We start from the raw sequence: 22,983 nt of genomic DNA, 5'->3' as shown, positions 1-22,983 counted from the left end.
GAAGGCCAAGAGAATGTTAGAATTTATTAAAGGCAAAAGTAAAGATTTTAAACCTCAGTTCGGAGACATGGTGAAACCACATCTGGAAAACCAGAACTTCCTCCCTACCTAACAGAATTGGATCTTAGCCATGATCTTATTGAATGACAGCACACTTGATGGGCAAAATGGTCTACTCCTGCTCCTATTTCTTGTGTTACTGTGGGAGCAATGTAGAAAGATAGCTTAACACCGTCTTTTGAAGAGCAGGTTGGGATGAATAAATACTGGCCTCGCCACCAATGCCAAGATGCTGAAAATGAGAATTTTAAAAATGTCTCCCTCTTTTAAGGAAGGATCTTCTGGTCACCATGGTAGTGTAGTGGCTAGTGCGTCAATTCTGGTGCCATCTGTAAGGGTTTGTACATAATTCCTGTGAATGATATGGGTTTCCTCCGGGTGCTCTGATTTCCTCTCCCAGTCCAAAGGTGTACTGCTAAGTTGGGTAATTGGTCATTGTAAATTGTTCTGTGATTAGGCTAGGGGTGTTGCAGGGCAGTGCAGTTTGTTGTGCTGGAAGGGCTTATTTTGTGCTGTGTCTCTAAATAAATCTGTTTAGAGGTGGTATTTCTGGAGGTAGTTATCTCGAATGGGTGTTGTCTCAAGGAAATGTCAGACAGGCTCAGCTGGTATTTGCTGACATTTAGAAGATGTAAAGGGACTTTGGAGTCTATGTGCAGGATTCCCTAAGGTTTAAGGAGGGTAAAATGAATGCTAAGAGCAGGGATGTAATGCTGAGGCCTTGTGAGGCATTGGTCAGACCACACTTGGACTATTGTGAGCAGTTTTGGGCCCTGTATCTATGAAAGGATGTACTGGCATTGGAGAGGGTCCAGAGGAAGTTCACAATAATGGTCCCAAGAATGAAAGGATTAACATGAGCATTTGGATTTGGTCAAGTCAAGTCAATTTTTATTGTCATTTCGACCATAACTGCTGGTACAGTACACAGTAAAAACGAGACAACGTTTTTCAGGGCCACATGAAGAATACAAAAACTACACTGAACTACGTAAAACAACACAAAACTCCACTAGACTACAGGCCTACCCAGGACTGCATAAAGTGCACAAAACAGTGCAGGCATTACAATAAATAATAAACAAGACAATAGGCACAGTAGAGGGCAGTAGGTTGGTGTCAGTCCAGGCTCTGGGTATTGAGGAGTCTGATGACTTGGGGGAAGAAACTGTTACGTAGTCTGGTCGTGAGAGCCCGAATACTACGGTGCCTTTTGCCAGATGACAGGAGGGAGAAGAGTTTGTATGAGGGGGGTGCGTGCAGTCCTTCTTAATGCTGTTTGCTTTATGGATGAGGCGTGTAGTGTAAATGTTTCTAATGGCGGGAAGCGAGACCCCGATGATCTTCTCAGCTGACCTCACTATCCACTGCAGGGTCTTGCAATCCGAGATGGTGCAATTTCCGAACCAGGCAGTGATGCAGCTCCTCAGGATGCTCTCGATACAACCTCTGAAGAGTGTGGTGAGGATGGGGGGTGGGGGATGGACTTTTCTCAGCCTTTGCAGAAAGTAGAGACGCTGCTGGGCTTTCTTTGCTATGCAGCTGGTGTTGAGGGACCAGGTGAGATTCTCCGCCAGGTGAACACCAAGAAATTTGGTGCTCTTAAGGATCTCTACGGAGGAGTCGTCGATGTTCAGCGGAGAGTGGTCATTCCGTGTCCTCCTGAAGTCAACAACCATCTCTTTTGTTTTGTTCACATTCAGAGACAGGTTGTTGGCTCTGCACCAGTCCGTTAGCCACTGCACCTCCTCTCTGTATGCTGACTCATCGTTCTTGCTGATGAAACCCACCAAGGTTGTGTCATCGGCAAACTTGATGTGGTTCAAGCTGTGTGTTGCAGCACAGTTGTGGGTCAGCAGAGTGAACAGCAGTGGACTGAGCACACAGCCCTGGGGGACCCCCGTGCTCAGTGTGATGGTGTTGGAGATGCTGCTTCCAATCCAGACTGACTGAGGTCTCCCAGTCAGGAAGTCTAGGATCCAGTTGCAGAGGGAGGTGTTCAGGCCCAGTCGGCTCAGCTTTCCAATCAATTTCTGAGGAATGATTGTGTTGAATGCTGAACTGAAGTCTATGAACAGCATTCGAACGTACGTGTCTTTTTTGTCCAGGTGGGTTAGGGCCAGGTGGAGGGTGATGGCAATGGCGTCGTCTGTTGAGTGGTTGGGACGGTACGAAATAATAAAGTAGTGGTGGTTCAAGTCAAGTCAAGTTTAGAAGAATGATGGAGGATCTCATTGAAACCTATTGAATATTGAAAAGCTTAGATAGAGTGGATGTAGATAGGGTGCTCCCTATAGTGGGAGAGTCTAAGACCAGAGAGCACAGCCTCAGAATAGAAGAATGCCAATTAGAACAGAGATGAAGAATTTCTGTAGCCAGAGGGTAGTGAACCTGGAATTCATTGCTACAGATGGTTGTGGAGGCAAAGTCATTGAGTAGATTGAAAGGGGAGGTTGATGGGTTCTTGATTAGTCAGGGTGTCAAAAGGTATGTGGAGAAGGCAGGAGAATGAGGTTCAGAGGAATACTAAATCAGCTATGATAGAATGTTGGCGCAGACTCGATGGGGCGTATGGCTAATTATATTCCTGCCTTATGGTCTTGTAAGCGAGAGGATGATAGTTTATTGGGTCTAGGCAAGGTTGTGGAGATAATGTTATCTAAAACTAAAATAATTCTCTCCCTGTTCTGATGCAGAATTGCAGATCTGAAACATTAATTCTGACCTTCCACAGATGCTGAGTATTTCCAGCATTTTGTATTTTTATTTCAATAGTGATGATAATTCAAAAGTAGTTCACTAACTTTGAAGGACTTTGAAGTATCTGAAAATGTGAATGTTACTGTGGACTATCATTCTCTTTCATAGTGTAGAATAAAGATAAAGATTAGCTTTATTTGTCATATGCACAAAACATACAGTGAAGTGTGTTGTTTGTGTCTGTGATCAACACAGTCCAAGGATGTGCTGGGGCAGTCTGCAAATGTCACATTCTTCCAGTGCCAGCTGAGCATGCCCACAATTTGTTTATCTTTGTTCCACACTACATGCATTTGGAATTATATTTTATTGCCCTATTTAAGGTAATATATTGGTTTTTGTGCTGTGTGTGATACCTTTTGTGGGTGCGAAGTGGACCGTGGTTTTGTTTGGTTGTATGTGTGTATAGCCAGATAACAATAAACTTGATCTTGAATTTACTAACCTGTTTGTATTTTGAATGTGAGGTCGAAAACTCAAGGCAATCATCTTATCTAGTGGCACATAATGGACAGAGAATGTGTTGTGCCTGTGCCCTTTGGAGGAGTAGTCAGTACAGTTCTTTATCCTCTTCAGTATTTACTCAGTTCCCCTTTTGAAAGCTCCCATTGAATCTTGCGTGACTATCCTTTTAGGCAGATGGGAAGTGGCTGCATACGAAGACACTTAGAATATAGATCAGCACAGGAACAGGGCCTTTCAGGATACTAAATGTTCCACCTCTTCTTGTGCCTGTCTAAATACCTCCTAAACATTACTATTGTCTAGAACTCCACCACCTCCTCTGGCAGTGTGTGCCCAGTACTTAGAGTACTAATTAAATAAAAGTTCACCGCCCAAGCTACTTTGAATTCCACCCTGTCCCTAAAACACACACTCTGCCCTCAACCCTGATGCCCCACCCTATCTTACAGCTGTGTCCTTGTATTTGACATTTCCATCTTGGAAAAGGACGTGTCTCCCCTATCTACACCTCTTGGTAAGGGCACCGAGGAGTGTGCTGGAACATAGGGATCTGGGAATACAAGATCCATGATTCCTTGAAAGCGATGTGACATGTAGATAGGCTCATAAAGAGAGCTTTTGGCATATTAGCTTTCAGAAATCATTGTTTTTAGTACAGGACTTGGGATGTTGAAGTTGCATATGACAACCCACACATGGACTATAGTCAAATTTGGGGTATAGTGTGCGTTTCTAGTCACCTACACATCTGCCTGCAGGAAAGGTATGAATAAGACTGAAAGAGTGCAGAGAAAATTTACAAGGGTGTTTACAAAGAATTGTTTAGGACACACTTCTCACACTTCTGTTTTCTACTGTGTGACCTTGTCAGGATGAAGGTTGGTGCTCTCTGGTCAGCTGATTAGCAAAGGTCTCCTCATGGAAACATTAAATTGTTAATGTGACCTTTGAAAGTTGGCTCCTGTTTAATTTCCATTGTGTTTCAGGGAAGTGTCAGACTTAATGCTGGATAATTGTGTGTGTAGCAGGAATTGGACACAGAGTGCTCACAAATATACCAATAATGTAGCACCAGTAATAGCAGAAGTGTTTAACCCCACACCTGTATTTGGATTTGGAATAAACAGGAAAAAGAAACAGCTTGTATAAAACATGTTGCAGTCAATTAAATATTAACAGTGTAGTTACTTTCATACCGCCAAATGCATCATCCACTTTTCCACACACACAGGATGATCTTGTGGGCCACACTGCCTTTGTACTTTGGAAATGCTGAATGAGTGTTTAAGGATTGGACCTCAGCAAGTCAGGCAGCGACTATGAAGAGGAATAAGCAGTTGATGTTTTGGACCCTGATGAAGGGTCTCAGCCTGAAACATCAACTATTTATTCCTCTCCACAGATGCTGCCTGACCTGTTGAGTTCTTCGAGCATTTTGTGTGTTGCTCTGGATTTCCAGCACCTGAGGAATCTCTTGGGTTAAATATTGCTCCCTCGTGTTAGCTTGTGTCATTTGGTTAGACCGTGGTTCATTTGTAAGTCATTTCCATGAACCATTTTCCTTGATGTCCAAACCTGTCATGAGTTTATCTGGCGCAGCATTCAGGCCATGGCCTTTTCTCATGAATACAATTGGGGAGAAGTCTGAAGACACATACTTAATGATTCAGGAACAGCTTTTCCCCCTCCGCCATCAGATCTCAGAATGGTCCATGAACCTTTGAGTACTACCTCCTTATTCCTCTTTATTTGTACTATTTATTTTAGTAAGGTATAATAATTTTATATTTTTGCTCTCTTCTGCAAATCCACTGATTTCATGATGTATAAGCCAGTAATGATAAATCTAATTCTGAAGTCTTTACCGATTCAGCTTGAATACCAAGCAGCTTGAATCTTTTGGGAGGTGATTTCAAATTTTTGCTTGTGCTGAAAATGGATTCTGGTTTCTCTTCCAACCAGTGGCATTGGAGATGACTCAGAGGCGGTTCACGAGAATGATCCTGTGAATGGCACATGTAATGAATGAGCAGTATTTGATGGCTCTGGGCTTGTACTCGCTGGAGTTTGGAAGAATGAAGGGGGATCTCATTGAGACATATTGAAAATGAGGCCAAGACAGTGGATTTGAAGAGTATGTTTCCTATAGTGAGAGAGTCTAGGACCAGAGGGGACAGCCAATAATGAAGGACGTCTCCTTAGATCAAAGATGAGAAGGAATTTCTTGAGCCTGAAGGTGGTGAATTTGTGGAATTCATTGACACAGATGTCTGTGGGGGCCAAGTCTTTGGGTAGATTTAAAATGGAGGTTGATTGGTCTTAATTAGTAAGGGGAGAATGCAGGAAAATGGGGTTAAGAGGGATAATACATCAGGAATGATGAAATGGCAAAGCAAATTTGATGGGCCGAATGGCCTAATTCTGCAGCTGGGTCTTATGGTCTAATTCCAGGTTCAAACCTGCATCACTTTGTTTGGAATAGTGTCATGGGGACTTGGCCAAACAGACAACCTGAGATCACCAATCTCACTGTACTGCTGTAAAACAAATTTCATGACATATCTGTGGTAATTCAGATTCTGATTGTACCTGGCGCTTCAATCCATTATGACTAGACTCTAGGACCAGAGTGCGATCACTGAGCGTTCACTGTGTGTTCCACCACATAGCTAAAATTGCTGGTCATTTCCTTGTTTCACAAATAACAGTTTAACTGCAGTGAGCAAACACTGATACTGAAATAGCTGAGGTTTCCATTGGATTGGTGGTATGCAAATACAATAGAATTCGATTGGCTTGCGAGGCAGGAAGTGGCCAGAAAAGCAACTGGGTTTGAAACAAGGAAGTGAAGTACTCTGTATTTACTTTTCTTAAGGTGAACCAGTCCCGGCAGCTGCTTCAACTTTCTATTTGATTTCCTGTTAATGTCTCGTATCACTTCCCTTAACGATCCTGCTGGAAAGAAAATGGACGCTAATTAGGTTTTGTGGAACGTTTGAACCAAATAATGGTTGTTGCTATCTCTCCACCATTTCTCGTTACTGTTGCTGCTGAAATTTGCTACAGATGCCGTCCAACTGTGGAGACTGTCTTGTGACCTTCAACTGTAATTCAGGCCTCGGCAGCAGAACAGGCTTGGAGGTCATAGTTTCTCTGGAACTGTCAGTGTGGGAAGCCAAGCAGGGTCTCACTCTGTGGACTACAGATGTTCAAGATTTTTGGGGATGTTTTGATGTCGTTCAAAGTCAAAGGAAAGAAGGGACGTGTAGTTGATTCTCTGGTAAGTGTGAGAGGTTTGGGATGACTGAAGAGCAAGTTTCTGAATTGGTCTAGTTGTTTCCCAGACCTGTGTTGGTAGAAAAAGATAAATATTATCTTCATTTTGAGTACGGACAGTCCTGGCCACATGGAAACTTGCTGACTGATTAAGTTGGACTTGCAAGGCATCCAAGCATCTATTAGATATGAATAGGATTATGAATAGTTAATTGAGACTATTTGAGAATATTGTTAGATCTCATTTGGATTTTCTTTATATTCTATTATTGTTGGTGGTTGTTCGTTGTATCCAATGATGACAGGAAAACTGTGCAGGAGAGTTTTTAAAGTAGAACAGCCATTGCACTGGAGAGTTCCACTCTCTTGACCTCAGATGTCTGGGTCCAGTGTATGAGTAGAATTTACAAACTGGGGTTTTCCTTTCTTGCAGTAGATGACCATGACTACTTCAGCCCCTTATCATGCTCTTCCCTCTCCACAAAGAGTAGCAGAACCGCCGCCTTGGCCTTTGGGTCTCACTATTGATCTCATCCGCCCAGTCTGTCAAAGCTGACTTCACGTGCAAGGCTAGGCTTGGCTTGTCCCTATCTTACTAGGGTATGAGGCCCGCGAGCTGCTCTCACCTAGCTTTGTCCACCTGTTACTGCCAAAGAACCTTTCATCTGTAGTGCTGTCCTTCAAACGGAAGGAAAGACCCTGAAACATTCTCTGTGAAATTCTTCAACCCTCCTTCCAAATCAGTACTGGAGGAGTTGGTAGGTTCACTGAAAATTACACAACTCTTGATAGGCAAAACTAAAATAAAGCAACGTGAGATACCATTTGCCTCTGAATGGCAGAATCACTTCCTCTTGTGTTCCTATTTGTGGACTTGGTTACTGCATTTTTGAATAGAGATCGTACAGGCTTATTTTTCCTAGTCTTTGAGCTGCCTGTCAAAAGGATGAAGAGTTCAAAATAAATTTATTATCAAAGTATGTATATGTTACCATGAGCTACCTTGAGATTCATTTTCTTGTAGGCAGTTACAGGAAACTAAAATACAAATTTATGAAAATTTTACTATACTTTACAAAAATAAAATTATTAACAAAAGCTACATAAACATTGGCAAATGCCAAAAGTGCAAAAGTTGTGCAAATGAAGAAGAATAATGAGAATAAGTTGTAATGAGTCCTTGAAAGTGAGTCTGTAGGTCGTAGAATCAGCTCGGTGTTGAGGTGAGTGAAGTTATCCATGCCATTTCAGGAGCCTAATGGTTGAACCTGGTTGTGTGAGACCTAAAGCTCCTGTACCTCCTGCCCGATGGTGGTGGTGAAGAGAGAGCACGGCCTGGATTGGGAGGTGGTGCAGTCTATAGTGATGGGTGCTGCTATTTTGAGGCAACACTCCATGTGAATATGCTCAAAGGTGGGGAAGGCATTGCCTGTGATGGACTGGACTAGGACTGTATTTGCTACTTTCCATTCCTGGGCATCGCTGTTTCCTTACGAGGCTGTGATGAAACCAGTTAGGATACTCTCCATCCTGCATCCATGGAAGTTTGTCAGAGTTTTTGATGGAGCAGTAATAGAGTGGACAGCCAGAGACTTTTTCCCAGGGTGGAAAGTTGGGGGAGTGGGTGGGGATAGAGAGTTCTTTACACAGTATGGAATGCACTGCCGGGGGTGATTATGGAGGCAGACGTACTGGGGACATTTAAGAGACTCTTGGTTAGGCATATGTATGGTAGAAAAATGGAGGGTTATGTTGGAGGGAAAGGTTAGATTGATGGAGTAGATTAAAAGATCAGGACAACATCGTGGGCCGAAGGGTCTGTACTGGAATGTACTGATGTTTGCAATTTATGATTAATGTGAAACAGTACTTTGTGACTTAATTAAATGGCTCTAAAATATCCTGCTTCAACATTGCATGGAATATTATCAATAGTACACTGGTATTCCAGTGAACTGTAGTGCATTCAGAATGCAGTTTTACTTTCACTCCTATCTAGTGAGTTTGCAAATTCCAGTAAGGGGTGTGTCCTTCTGCTGTTTCACTAGGCTCTTCACCCAGTCAGTGGGCCCTCTGTTAGTCAGGATCAACCATGGACATTGTGTGCTGGCTGTCTACATTTGTTGGTACAGTGCTGTTTGTCGATACGCAAGCCAGGGCAGTATGATACGGAGAGCAAGGTTATCCATGCAACAGGCTCTCCATCTGCACACAGCTGATAGAGCTAAAGGAACGGCAGAGACTGATACAGTTTGACACCAGCGGTGCCACTGGAGTTGTCAGTTAGCGTTGAACTCAACGTAGGACTGCCTTAGGGACTCCAGCTCTGGATCTTTCCTCAGGGCTTACTCATGAAGCCTTACCCGGTAGTTGGGTATAGCTGCAGTAGTGGTGGTTTGAGATCTGAGTTTTCCTTCTAGATGAGCTGCCAATCACGGCTGATGAGCCCCATCTACCCGGTGACTGGTATTAAGGAGCCAGCAGTCCACCTTCGCCTTTTCTCCTGTCAGAAGAAACTGTCCCACCGGGCTTGGTAGCTAAGCCACATGTGAGGGGCCAGGGGATGCACTTGGATGTCAGAGGCTGTTTGAGGTGCATGGCATTGAGAGCATTTAATAGGTAGAGGGAGCTTATCACCACTACCACCCCCCACCCCTTGGTTATGACATCCTTAAGGACCCATTCACCTAGTGCTGCCATAGAATACAGCATCCATCAAAGACCCTCATCATTGTTGCAACTTCTCTCCGGTTGGGTTTTCAAGGTGCTGGACTTCCATCCGGTTGCTCTCACCCCCATCATTGTAAAGTGCTTTGAGAGACTGGTTCTATCACATCTGATATCCTGTCTGCCCACTACCCTGGACCCCCATCAATTTGCCTGTCGCACCAACAGGTCAACAGAGGGCGCCATCTCCACGGCTCTGCCCTGACCCACGTGGACAGCCCCAACTCTTATGTCAGAATGCTGTTCATTGACTTTAGTTCGGCATTCAATACTGTGATCCCCTCCAAGCTGATCGCCGAACTTCGCCGGCTTGGTATCAGCTCATCCCTCTGCAATTGGACCTTGGATTTTCTGACTAACTGACATTAGACAACTTCTCCTCCTCCACTCTCACCCTGAACACCGGCGTGCCTCAAGGCTGTGTGCTGAGCCCTCTTTTGTATTCCTTTTTCACCTATGACTGCATTCCTGTACATGGTTCTAACTCCATAATCAAGTTTGCAGACGACACCACGGTGGTTGGCCTGATCAGAGGGGATGACGATACTGCCTACAGGGACAAGGTCCAGCACCTGGCCGTGTGGTGTGCCGACAACAATCTGGCTCTTAACACCCAGAAAACCAAGGAGGTCATTGTGGACTTCAGGCATGCTAGGAGCCACACTCACGTCCCCATCTATATCAACGGAGCTGTAGTGGAGCATGTATCAAGCTTCAAATTCCTTGGTGTCCACATTTCCGAGGATCTCACCTGGTCCCTGAGCTCCTCCATCCTGATCAAAAAGGCGCAACGGCACCTTTATTTCCTGCGGAGCATCAAGAAAGCTCACCTCTGTCCCAGGATACTGACGGACTTTTACCGCTGTACCATTGAGAGCATACTCACCAACTGCTTCTCAGTGTGGTATGGCAATTGTCCTGTATCGGACCGCAAAGCACTCCAGCATGTGGTGAAAATTGCCCAGCGGATTATCGGCACCCAATTGCCCACCGTTGAGAACACCTACCATAAACGCTGCCTGGGCAGGGCGAAAAGCATCATCAAGGATGCATCTCACATTAACCATGGGTTTTTTTTACTCTCCTCCCATCTGGTAGGCGCTACAGGAGCCTCCGCTCCCGCACGAGCAGGCACAGGAAGAGCTTCTTCCCCGAAGCTGTGACCCTGCTGAACCTCACATCACAGCGCTAAGCAATATTGCATCTGTATTGTACTGTCTCAGTACTTTTATATTTGTGTGCCGTAGCACTTACTTTTTATTCACAGTTATTTTATAAATAACACTATTCTTTGCATTTCTGAACAGATACTAACTGCATTTCATTGGCCTTGTGTCTGTACTCGGCACAATGACAAAGTTGAATCTAATCTAATCTAATAATCGCAGTTCAATCTTCGAACACAGAATTTAGAACAATACAGCACAGGAACAGGCCCTTCAGCCCACAGTGTTGTGCCGAACCAATTAAATTAGTAACCAATCAGCCAACTAATCCCTTCTGCCTACACAATGTCCATAACCCTCCATTTTCATCGCATTCATGGCCCATCTAAGCATCTCTTAAAAATCCCTGATGTTTTTGCATCTACCACCTCCCCAGGTAGATCATTCCATGCACCCTCATGGTATTGTGAGTTTAAAAAGAAAACATTGCCTCTGACATTCCCTTGGCCCCAGAGGAACACTGTTTCATTTGGCTGTATTTGTGTGTATGGTTGAAGGACAATTCACGATTGAGAGCATCCTGACTGGCTGCATCACTGCCTGGTATGGGAACTGTACTTCCCTTAATCGCAGGACTCTGCAGAGAGTGGTGCGGCAGCCCAGCGCATCTGTAGATGTGAACCTCCCACTATTCAGGACATTTACAAAGACTAGTCTGTAAAAAGGGCTCGAAGGATCATTGGAGACCCGAGTCACCCCAACCACAAACTGTTCCAGCTGCTACCATCTGGGAAACGGTACTGCAGCATAAAAGCCAGGACCAGCAGGCTCAGGGACAGCTTCTTCCACCAGGCCATCAGACTGATTAATTCATGCTGACGCTACTGTATTTCTATGTTAAATTGACTATCCTGTTGTACATAATGTTTATTATAAATTACTGTGATTGCACATTTGAACAGAGACGTAACGTAAAGATTTTTACACCTCGTGTTTTTGAAGAATGTAAGTAATAAAGTTAATTCAATTCAATTAAACTCTTAAGATCTTTGACCTGACTACTAGACAGGTATATGGAGGTATTTAAGGTAGGGGGTTATATGGGAGGCAGCGTTTAAGGGTTGGTACAACATTGTGGGCCGAAGGGCCTGTACTGTGCTGTACTGTTCTATTTGACTGAAGATGGTTCACTGCACTCCTCCCACCTTGACTCGAAGCCCTGAAAAGCTCTTCAAATGTTTTTGTGTTGTGCCCACTAGCAATGATAATTGATTAAAGATTAGATTAACTTTATTTGTCACATGTACATCAAAACATGTAGTGAAATGCGTCATTTGCATCAATGACCAAATCAATCCAGGAATTGTGCTAGGGGCAGCCTGCAAGTGTAACCATGCTTCCAGCAACAACATAGCACGCACACAACTTGCTAACTCTAACCCACACATCTTTGGAATGTGAAAGAAAACTGCAACACCATGCGGTCAAGTGGAAAACCTATAGATGGTGACAGAAACTGAACCCTGATTGCGAGCACTGCAAAGCATTATGCTAACCACTACACTGCCATGCCACACGTGACTATCAGTTAAAGATGCACAGCCTCATATTGTACTTGGGATTTAGTCCTAATACAAGAACTACAAGCAAAATATATAAATGTACTTTGATTTTTAAAAGTCATCGTTCTGCACTGCTCTATCATTTATTATACCTGTATATCCTCCATTTGCTTGACTTCTGTGAGACTTGAAAATCCTTTTCTTTCTTTCAATGCCATCTTAACTTCATTGCTTTAAGGAGAGCAGTACCAACTTCTGTTTCAATAACTTTAATCAGCTATTACATAGGTGGGGCTGAAGGATCAAGGTGGGTAACCACTAGAGCAACTTGTCCCACTACCTTCACACTCACTGGAAACAGTGTAAACAGCAACCTTTGAGATGGAAAAAAAAATGAACAAAGTGCTGGTATATTATTAATTGTCAACAGTCTGTTATGGGTGAGGGGAGCAACTTTCTGCACTTGTTCCAGCATTGCTCTGTAGACAACAATTTTTTTATTTAAAGATACAGTGTGGAATAGACCCTTCCAGCCCCTTGAGCTGTGCCGCTCAGCAGCCCACCTTTTCAATCTTAGCCTAACCACATGCCAATTTACATGGGCCAATTCACCTGTTTGGGCTATGGGACGAAACCGAAGCACCTGGAGGAATCCAACGTGCACACGTGCACAACGTGCAAACTTGCTTACAGAGGAAGCCACAACTGAACTTCAACCTCCGATGCCTCGAGCTGTAATACTGACCTCATGGTGCCCCAAATGTGGATAATATTTGAATTGTCATGCATAAAATTAAGGGATGTTTTCATTCACTTTCAGAGAACAAGAATATAAGAGCATTGTCAGACTGCACTTGGGGAGTATTTTGAGCATTTTGGGCTCTTAATCTAAGAAAAGATGTGCTGGCATTGGAGGAGGTCCAGATAAGACTCACTAGAATGATCCCAGAAATTAAAGGGTTAACAGGAGTGTTTGGCTCGGACCTGTACTCACTGGAATAAGGTGGGGGGGGGCGGGGAATCTCATTGAAACCTATCAATTATTGAATGGCCTAGATAGAGTGAATGTGGAGTGGATGTTTCCAGCAGTGGGGGGAGCCTAGGACTAGAGGGCACACTCTCAGAATAGAGGGTCATCCAATCAGAATGGATATGAGGAATTTCTTTAGTCAGAGGGTGTTGAATCTGTAGAATTTATTTTCACAGACGCCCAAGTCATTGGATATATTTAAAGTGGAGATTGATAGGTTCTTGATTAGTCAGGATGTCAAAGTTTACGGAGAGAACGCAGGAGAATGGGATAATAATCAGACTCAATGGGCTGAATGGCCTAATTCTGCTTTTATATCTTAAGGTCTAACTCAAGCCTTCAGTTCCATTAATATCCTTGTGAATCTTTTCTCCACTTTGTCAGTTAGTCAGTTTTAGTCATTTAATGTATTTATCTGGGTTGGGGGGAGTGGGGGTAGCCTTAACTTTTGGACTACATTACTCAAGGAAAGGAGTTGCATATTTGCACTGTTGGCAATTACACTATCCCTCCTGTAAAATTCTCAGTCAAAATGTAATAAGCAGGATGTCGAGAACTGGATCACCATGTACACCATCACATTGAATGAGAATCTGGTTTAATATCACTGGCATATGTCGTGAAATTTGTTTTGTCACAGCAGTAGAGGCAATACATAATAAAAGATAAATTACCATATGACATGTATTAAAAATATAAAAATTAGTGCAAAAAAATATTGAGGTAGTGTTCATTGTCCATTCAGAATGGTGGAAGGGAGGAAGCTGTTTCTAAAATGTTGAATGTGTGTTTTCAGGCTCCTGTACAACCTCCTTAATGGTAGCACTGAGAAGAGGACATGTCCTGGATGATGGGGGTCCTTAATGATGCTGCCTTTTTGAGGCGCTGCCTTTTTGAGGCATCGCCTTTTGAAGATGTCCTTGATGCTGGGGAGGGTAGTGCCTATGCTAGAGCTGGCTGAGTTTACAACTTTATGCAGCTTTTACTGCATCCTTTGTAGTGGTCCCTTCATACCAGGTGCTGATGCAACCAATTACAATGCTTTCCGCAGTACATCTGTAGAAATTTGAAAGGGTCTTTGTGAACAAAATGAGTCTCCTCAAACTCCAAATAAAATATAGCTGCTATGGTGCCTGGCATTGATATGTTGGGCCCAGGATAGATCTTTAGAGCTGTTGACACCCAGGAACTTGAAACTACTTGATCTTTCTGCTGCTGCTGCCTCGATGAGGACATTAGGTCAGTTGTTAGTAGCAAACCTCTTGCTATAAAATTGATGTATTCAATGGAGTTCTTTCTGCAGGACTCTACTGTAAGGCTCTTCGCCAGGGGTGCATCTACAGTTCCGTGCGATTACCAATGCACTGCTGGTCTTTCTTATTCTTTTTTTCTTTGACATTTAAAAAGTTTTGGAAGGTGAGACTAGATTTTATCGTGTAGCAGACTGTGGATACTCTGAAACGCAGCGGGTGGTTTTGCTCATAATCACAACATTAACTGCAGTATTTATACAACACACATCAAAGTTGCTGGTGAACGCAGCAGGCCAGGCAGCATCTGTAGGAAGAGGTGCAGTCGACGTTTCAGGTCGAGACCCTTCGTCAGGACTAACTCAGTTAGCTTGAATTTCCAGCATCTGCAGAATTCCTGTTGTCTGCAGTATTTATACCTTGGTTCGAGTTTCCCTTTTGTTTGGCAGCTTTTTGTTTTTTTCATCCACACTCTCATGGTTTTTATCACCGATGGTGCCTCCCTTGCCCAAAGGAATTGGATCAGTAAAGGTAAGTGTTCTATTCTGAAAATTAAGCACAATTTTATGTCTTATGTTTATTGTTTGCACAAAAATTTATCAGTGGGAAAGCATTTTTCAATGTCCATATGAAGGATCTCCTCTCCATAGATGCTTCCTGCAGCATTTTGTGTGTATTGCTCTGGACTGCCAGCATCAACAGAATCTCTTCTGCTAATATTTCTCCTGCTTTTAACCAGCAAAAATCTGAAGGGGTGACAATGTACTTTAGAGGAGGATGATGTGTGGCTTGGGGGTGGTATGCCTCGTGTTTTTGCTGCCCTTGTCCTTCCAACCGGTAAAGGTGTGTTTGGAAGGTCTGTCTGAGGTGTCTCGGTGAGTTACTGTCGAGTGTCCTGTGGCTGCTATGACTGGTAGAGGTGGTGGGCTTGGAAGATGCTGTCTGAGGAGTCTTGGTGAGTTACTGCAGTGTGTCCTGTAGATGGTCCAGCTTTTAAAGGTGGCGGGTTTGGAAAATGCTGTCTGAGGAGTCTCGGTGAGTTACTGTACTGTGCCAAATTTATCAAGAAGGATTTTGAGGATTATCTTGAAGGACCTACACACTAACACCAGCGTACTGCGAGAGGCCAACATGAACAACATATGCACCGCCATCAACAGGTGTTACATGGTGTCTGCTTCAACGATGCACAACCCATATCTCTTTGTTTAAAAATATACCTAAGCTGATAATACTACAGATTCTCAGTGCATTAAAGCTCAAAGCAAAGCTGGAATTTTTCAGTATAATACTTCATTATTTTTAGCACACTACCTCTTAAGCCCATCACCCCTACTAGGACATAGGCCTATTGACGGCGCCTCGCCAGAGTCTTCTGACGTGGGCCTTTGGAAGATTGATCGGCTCTGTGGCTTCTGTTTTTACCCCACAGCATGATGCGTCTTGTAGGTGAAGAGCCTTTCCTCTTCCAAGGATAAGGTCGTTGGAGCATCTGTTGGCGTTTCTGTATCTCTGGGTTTGCTAGCCCTATGCCCAGCACTCCTCCTTTCACAACTGGGTTATTTTTTAGCATACGTGCTCCCAATGTCTTAGATGGTTCATCATCAATTTTTGTTTGATGTGTTTTGAAAAATTGTTTTTTACGAGGCATGTACGTTGTGTTAAAGGTGCTATGAAATCAGTATTAGCAGTGGGTTCCCTGCTGAAGTGAATACAGCCAGGTTGTATCAATTCAAAGTGAGGCTTTGCTTTAACAATGAAAGCAGCTGCTTGATAATCATCAGAGCTTTACTGTAGTTCAAGGGGTTAATTATAGTTTTTGGTGGGTCACACTTGATTAAGCTACAGTGATGAACACATTATTTACAAATATGAAATTTGCTGATCATAAATTTAGTCACTTCCCTTTTGGCAACTTAAGGTGAGGTGATTAGATTGAGGATGAACAAAGGGATTAACAACCTGCAATCCTAAGGATTTGCTGGGGCAGCCCACAAGTGTTGCCACATATTCTGGTGCCAACATAGCAATGTTCTGCAGTGCAACACAAGCAACAATGCTAAGAAGACGAGCAAAACGAGCCCCTTTCTCTCTTTCACTCTCTCTCAATCAATCAATCAATCCATCCCAGGACAGGCTGCCTCCAGAGCTCTAATTCTTGACCCCTTAACTCAGACATTAGGCCTCCAGTTCCTGCTTGAGATTCGCAGACATTCAGGTCTTCAAAACCTTCACATCTTTGTAAGAGAGATAGAAAGCTTAGAGGGATGGGAAAGATCGATGAGAGTTACATTACAGAGTGTCTCTCTTGTGCTTGCCGCTCCCTCTCCTCTCCCTTCCTCTTTCCCCAACCATGATTCCCCTCTCCCTTCCCCAACCACGATTCCCCTCTCCCTGCCCCCTTCCCACTCTCAGTCCATAAGATACTCATACCAGAATCAGGTTTATCATCACTCACATATGTCATGGTTTTTTTGTGGCAGCAGTACAATGCAATACATAAAATTACCACAGTACTATGGTAATGTCTTAGGCACTCTTAAGCAAAGTGAATCCCAGCCTTTTCTCAATTGTTTTTCTTCTTTAAGATTTGTCCCAAATAAGTGGCTGCCAGGATTAACTGATGGCTCAATTAACCAGAATCCACTGTATTTGCTCAATTTTGCATAAAGCTGACTGAGGTTGACATGAACCTGTTAAATTTTGGCTTGTAACTCTAATATAGAGTTTCAAATGATGCAAGAGATAAAGATCCCTTCAAAAACAAAATGTATGGTGGCCACCTGGAATGGAAGAGATCTTTTCTAAAATTCTTTAGATTTTAGGCAGGGAAAAAAGAACTAATTTAGAATGGATGTTTTACCTGAATACTGCAAGTCCATTTCACTGGTTCCATGGCGTGGTGGTTGGCGGGGCAGCTGCATTGCCTCGGTTGTGGCAAGGTTGTAGCAAAGTACGGGAGCAGGGAGGTACTACTGCAGTTGTACAAGGCTTTGGTGAGACCACACCTGGAGTATTGTGTGCTCTTTTGGTCCCCTAATCTGAGGAAAGACATCCTTGCCATAGAGGGAGTACAAAGAAGGTTCACCAGATTGATTCCTGGGATGGCAGGACTTTCATATGATGAAAGACTGGATCGACTAGGCTGAGACTCGTTGGAATTTAGAAGATTGAGGGGGGATCTGATTGAAACGTATAAAATCCTAATGGGATTGGACAGGCTAGATGCAGGAAGATTGTTCCCGATGTTGGAGAAGTCCAGAACGAGGGGTCACAGTTTAAGGATAAAGGGGAAGCCTTTTAGGCCCAAGATGAGGAAAAACTTCTTCACACAGAGAGTGGTGAATCTGTGGAATTCTCTACCACAGGAAACAGTTGAGGCCAGTTCATTGGCTATATTTAAGAGGGAGTTAGATAAGGCCCTTGTGGCTAAAGGGATCAGTGGGTATGGGGGAGAAGGCTGGTACAGGATTCTGAGTTGGATGATCAGCCATGATCATACTGAATGGCGGTGCAGGCTCGAAGGGCTGAATGGCCTACTCCTGCACCTATTTTCTATGTTTCTTTGTTTAGGCTGAAGCTGCGATCTTACCTCTTGTAGCCATCCAGGATAGGAGATGCGAGAGGTGGTGTGGGAGAGCCTCTGTAGGGCGAGCTGCAATCTGTTCAGTGTTGGGGGTTGGCCCCTCTCGGCTGTGCTGCCCTCCATTGTTTGCTCGGTGGAAGAACAAGCTTGACCATGACTACAGGCATGCCATTGTTGTATTTGGGCTATATTATTATTTTTTTCCTTTGTGACTGTATGTTTTTTGAAATTGTAACCATTTGTACTATGTCCTGCTGATAATCTGTGTTGCTGCTTGACTCCAGAGGAATGCTTTTCCATTTAGCTATGTTCATATATTGTTGAATGATAATTAAACTTGAAGTTGAATGACAAATCTCATACTGATGTCCACGTTTCACTCCTCCTCTGGATTAGGGAGGTTAGATGAAATTGTTAAGAGTATTTCACCTGTTTTTGATTACTTTATGAACTTGAGAGTGAATCCAGGATAGCTTTGGAACTGAAACCCTTTTACTAAGTTCTACTACTGCCGCAACACCCTAATGTAGAAATATCAGTGTAATTGGATCACTTTGGATCCTACTAGACAGGAATATGGAGGAATTTAAGGTGGGGGGTTATATGGGAGGCAGGGTTTGAGGGTCAGCACAACAATGTGGGCCGAAGGGCCTGCACTGTGTTGTACTGTTCTATGTTCTATGCTTTTAGGATGATGAAGCAATTCAAAATTAAAGTTAGAGTGTTCACCTGGATAACAGCACTTGACAATTACTGGGAATGGCACATAATTACTGAATGTGTGATCTGGGTTCCCTGGCGTACATTTGTACTAATTACTCGTAGGAGAGTGTTTCCAATGAGTTGCAGACTGATTATAGAAGTTGCTGCTTGACTCCAGAGGAATGCTTCTACTTAATGAGTGAAAACGCTTCATGACATTCAGAGGCTCCAGACAAATTAAATGGTTAGATTAAAGAAAAGTCATGCAAAGTCATCTGTGTGAGATAAAAATAGTCTTTGTTACTGAGCAAAGGTAAATTTCCCTGAAAGTTTGAATCTGGCATCAGCAAGCTAGCTATGTACTGGCATGAGTTCTAAAGTCATATAATAAGATTCAGGTTTAATATCATTGTGCATTGCTAGTAACTCTGTGTATAAATGATGTGGACAATGTATTCAACTTGGTTATTCAACTTTTGGGATTGGCAAATCCCAGAAAATGGTTGGCAAATAAAAATGGTTAGCATAACACTTTACAGCACCAGTGACCCGGTGTCAATTCCAACCGCTGTCTGTAATGAGTTGAGATGTTTTCCCTGTGAGTGTGCTCTTGTTCCTGCCAGCAGTTTAAAGATGTAACATTTGGTAGGTGAATTGGTCATTGTAAATAGTCCCATGATTAAGCTTGGATTAAATAGGTGGGTTGCTGAGTGATGCGGCTTCTATGGCCGGTGGGGCATTTCTAAATAAATAAAAAATAAAGAAATCATTTTAAGTTACAGTAAATATACTCTGATCCATTGTGATTAATTTTCTAGTTCACTTTGATAAATATACACACTCCAAGCTGCTTATCGCTGACCTAATTTATTGCATCTGCAAGGTGTGTGTTGCAGGGATAAAGCAGTGTTTGTCCAGTGGCTCAAATCCAGACACAATAAGTATCAGTGGTAATTGCTTCTTCCTTTGCAGTCAAGAGAGTAGCCATGTGGACCAAGTAATTCCCCAGTGGCTCTCACATGGCTCCTACTCCACATCCCTATAATCAGCAAACACCACTTATTGTAGAACTTTGTGGGAAGTATTAGTAGGGGAATGTTAATGATCTGTACTTTTACATGATTGCAAATCTCTGAAGTAATAGTTATCATGTAGTGTAATTTTGAGAATGGAGATTTGATTGGGATAGCTTGCTCTTTTCAGACTTGCAGTGTAATGCTGCATGTCAGGCAACTTGGATTTTGGATAAACCAATCGATTAAACTATCTATGGGAATAATGTCCCTTTATCATCTTGTGCCACTTAAAAGTTCTTGAGCATTGTACTGCAACTCTTACCTTTCACTGAACCAATACTGTGTTTCACGGTCACCCCTAACTGAGTAATCTAAGTCCGGCCTGTGTTTTTATATGTGTGTATATAGATAGAGATAGAGCTGGAAGTGAGGTAAAGAGCACCTTGTATTGAATATTTCTTCATAAATTCTTCTTGGTGGGATTCTTTTTAGTGTACCGTAAGCATGGCTTAACAAGTGCAGCAGAAGAACACAAGTATCTATCTTTAAAGTGTCACCTGTACAGATTAAAGCTCAAACCATCTCATGATTCCTTGGCCAAAATTTTGTCCCATCCCTGCTGAACTTACTGACAGAGTTGTTGCCTCTATAGGTTTTCTGTTATGTGTTTTTCACTCTATGAGCCATCAGCAGCACCATCAAGGACATGCATACAGGAAGGTAATGAAAATGGTCAGTGATATCATGAAGGATTCCACATATCCTGCTCATGGACTGTTTGTCCCATTCCTGTTAGGGTAAAGGCTATGTAGCATCCCCACCAGGACCACCAGACTCAAAAACAGTTACTTTTCCCAATCAGTAAGGCTCATCAACACCTTCACCACTACTTGATCATTTATGTACAGACACTCCTGTGCCTAACGTCACTTTATGTACATACAGTGTGTTTTAGCTTTTTTAAAATATTTATTTATTGTGTTCTTTATCTTGTGTTTTTTTGTGCTGTGTCGGATTTGGAGTAACATTATTTCACTCTACACTTCCTTTATAGGAAATGACATTAAACCATATAGATTTTAGAATTAATCTTGAAAGGCACTTAGATCTAAACTCTGCTTAGGTCATAATATAAAGTTGGTAGCCATGCTAATAATTAAATAGCTCTTGTTTATTCATGTCCTCATGTACCTGTACCTTTGTTCTTTTACTTCTCTGCATTCCTGCTGTGTAGCTTTGCTGTCCTTCTGTGCTCCTGCCAGGGTCAGGTTGTCTCTGTGGCACACTAGTACTGAAAGGTTTGCTTTCTGAAAGCATACCATGTCAACCCTTGTACCTTGGTTTCTAAAGCCACTTTTAGTTCATAAGAATAACTGAATTTTCAATGTTGGTAAAAATTCTTATTTATTTATTTAGCGATACAGCACAGAACAGGCCCTTGCGGTGCAACGAACCCCACTGCAACTCACCAATTTAACCATAGCCTTATCACAGGACAACTTTTTAATAACCAATTGTGCTGTACCGCTATACAATATGTAGATAAGCCTACAAGAGGAGAGGCTGTACTTGATCTAGTATTGGGAAATGAACCTGGTCAGGTCTCTCAGTGGGAGAGCATTTGGGAGATAGTGATCACAATTCTATCTCCTTTACCATAGCATTGGAGAGGGACAGGAACAGACAAGTTAGGAAGGCATTTAATTGGAGTAAGGGGAAATGAGGTTATCAGGCAGGAACTTGGAAGCATAAATTGGAAACAGATGTTCTCAGGGAAACATATGGAAGAAATGTGGCAAATGTTCAGGGGATATTTACATGGGGTTCTGTGTAAATACATTCCAGTGAGACAGGGAAAGGATGGTAGGGTACAGGAACCGTGGTGTACAAAGGCTGTTGTAAATCTAGTCAAGAAGAAAAGAAAAGCTTACCAGCGGTTCAAAAAATTAGGTAATGATAGAGATTTAGAAGATTATAGGCTAGCAGAAAGCTTAAGAAGGAAGTTAGGAGAGCCAGAAGGGGCCATGAGAAGTATTTGGCGGACAGGATTAAGGAGAACCCCAAAGCATTCTACAAGTATGTGAAGAGCAAGAGGATAAGATGAGAGAGAATAGGACCAATCAAGTGTGACAGTGGAAAAATGTGTATGGAGCCGGAGGAAATAGCAGAGGTACTTAATGAATACTTTGATTCATTATTCACTACTGAAAAGGATCTTGGCGATTGTAGGGATGACTTGCAGCTGGCTGAAAAGCTTGAGCATGTAGATATTAAGAAAGAGGATATGCTGGAACTTTTGGAAATCATCAAGTTGGATAAGTCACCGGGACCGGATGAGATGTACCCCAGGCTACCGTGGGAGGTGAGGGTGGAGATTGCTGGTGACGATCTTTGCATCATCAATGGGGACAAGAGAGGTTCCGGAAGGTTAGAGGGTTGCGAGTGTTGTTCCCTTATTCAAGAAAGTGAGTAGAAATAACCTAGGAAATTATAGACCAGTGTGTCTTACTTCAGTGGTTTGCAAGTTGAAGGAAAAGATCCTGAGAGGCAGGATTTATGAACATTTGGAGATGTATAACATGATTCGGAATAGTCAGCATGGCTTTGTCAAAGGCAGGTCATGCCTTACGAACCTGATTGAATTTTTTGAGGATGTGACTAAACACGTTGATAAGGTAGGGCAGTAGATATAGTGTATATGGCTTTCAGCAAGGCATTTGATAAGGTACCCCATGCAAGGCTTATTGGGAAAGTAAGGAGGCATGGGATCTAAGGGGACCTTGCTTTATGGATCTAGAATTGGCTTGTCCATGGAAGGCAAAGAGTGGTTGTAGATGGGTCATATTCTGCATGGAGGCCGGTGACCATTGGTGTGCCTCAGAGATCTGTTCTGGGACCCCCACTCTGTGATTTTTATCAATGACCTGGATGAGGAAGTGGAGGGATGGGTTAGTAAATTTGCTGATGACACAAAGGTTGGGGGTGTTGTGGATAGTGTGGAAATTACAGCGGGACATTGATAGGATGCAAAACTGGGCTGAGAAGTGGCAGATGGAGTTCAACCCGGATACGTGTGAGGTGGTTCATTTTGGTAGGTCAAATATGAGGGCGTAATATAATAATGGCAAGACTCTTGGGAGTGTGGAGGATTAGAGGGATCTTGGGGTCCGAGTCCATAGGACACTCAAAGCTGCTGCACAGGTTGACTTTGTGGTTAAGAAGGCATATGGAGCATTGGCCTTCATCAATCGTGGGATTGAGTTTAAGAGCCAAGAGGTAATGTTACAGCTATAGAGGACCCTGGTCAGACCCCACTTGGAGTACTGTGCTCAGTTCTGGTTGCTGCACTACAGGAAGGACATGGAAACCGTAGGCTGCAGAGA

General features: G+C 43.0%; 1 protein-coding gene across 4 annotated transcripts in view; it reads left to right on the top strand.

The window, feature by feature from the left end:
- usp47 (ubiquitin specific peptidase 47) overlaps positions 1-22,983 on the top strand; it is a 229,929-nt gene that overhangs the window by 40,748 nt on the left and 166,198 nt on the right. The window contains exon 1 of one of the 4 annotated variants that reach the window (XM_072272898.1): positions 6,160-6,565. The exons of the other annotated variants lie outside the window; for them this stretch is intronic. Coding sequence (XP_072128999.1) covers positions 6,491-6,565 — 75 coding nt within the window. The 5' untranslated portion in view covers positions 6,160-6,490. Of the gene's footprint in view, positions 1-6,159; positions 6,566-22,983 lie in introns of those variants that run through there. 4 annotated transcript variants of the gene reach the window in all.

Source organism: Mobula birostris, chromosome 11, assembly GCF_030028105.1.
Source record: "Mobula birostris isolate sMobBir1 chromosome 11, sMobBir1.hap1, whole genome shotgun sequence".
NCBI classification, from domain to species: Eukaryota; Metazoa; Chordata; class Chondrichthyes; order Myliobatiformes; family Myliobatidae; genus Mobula; species Mobula birostris.
Note: the sequence above shows the minus strand (reverse complement) of the source record. Positions and strands in the feature narration are given on the sequence as shown.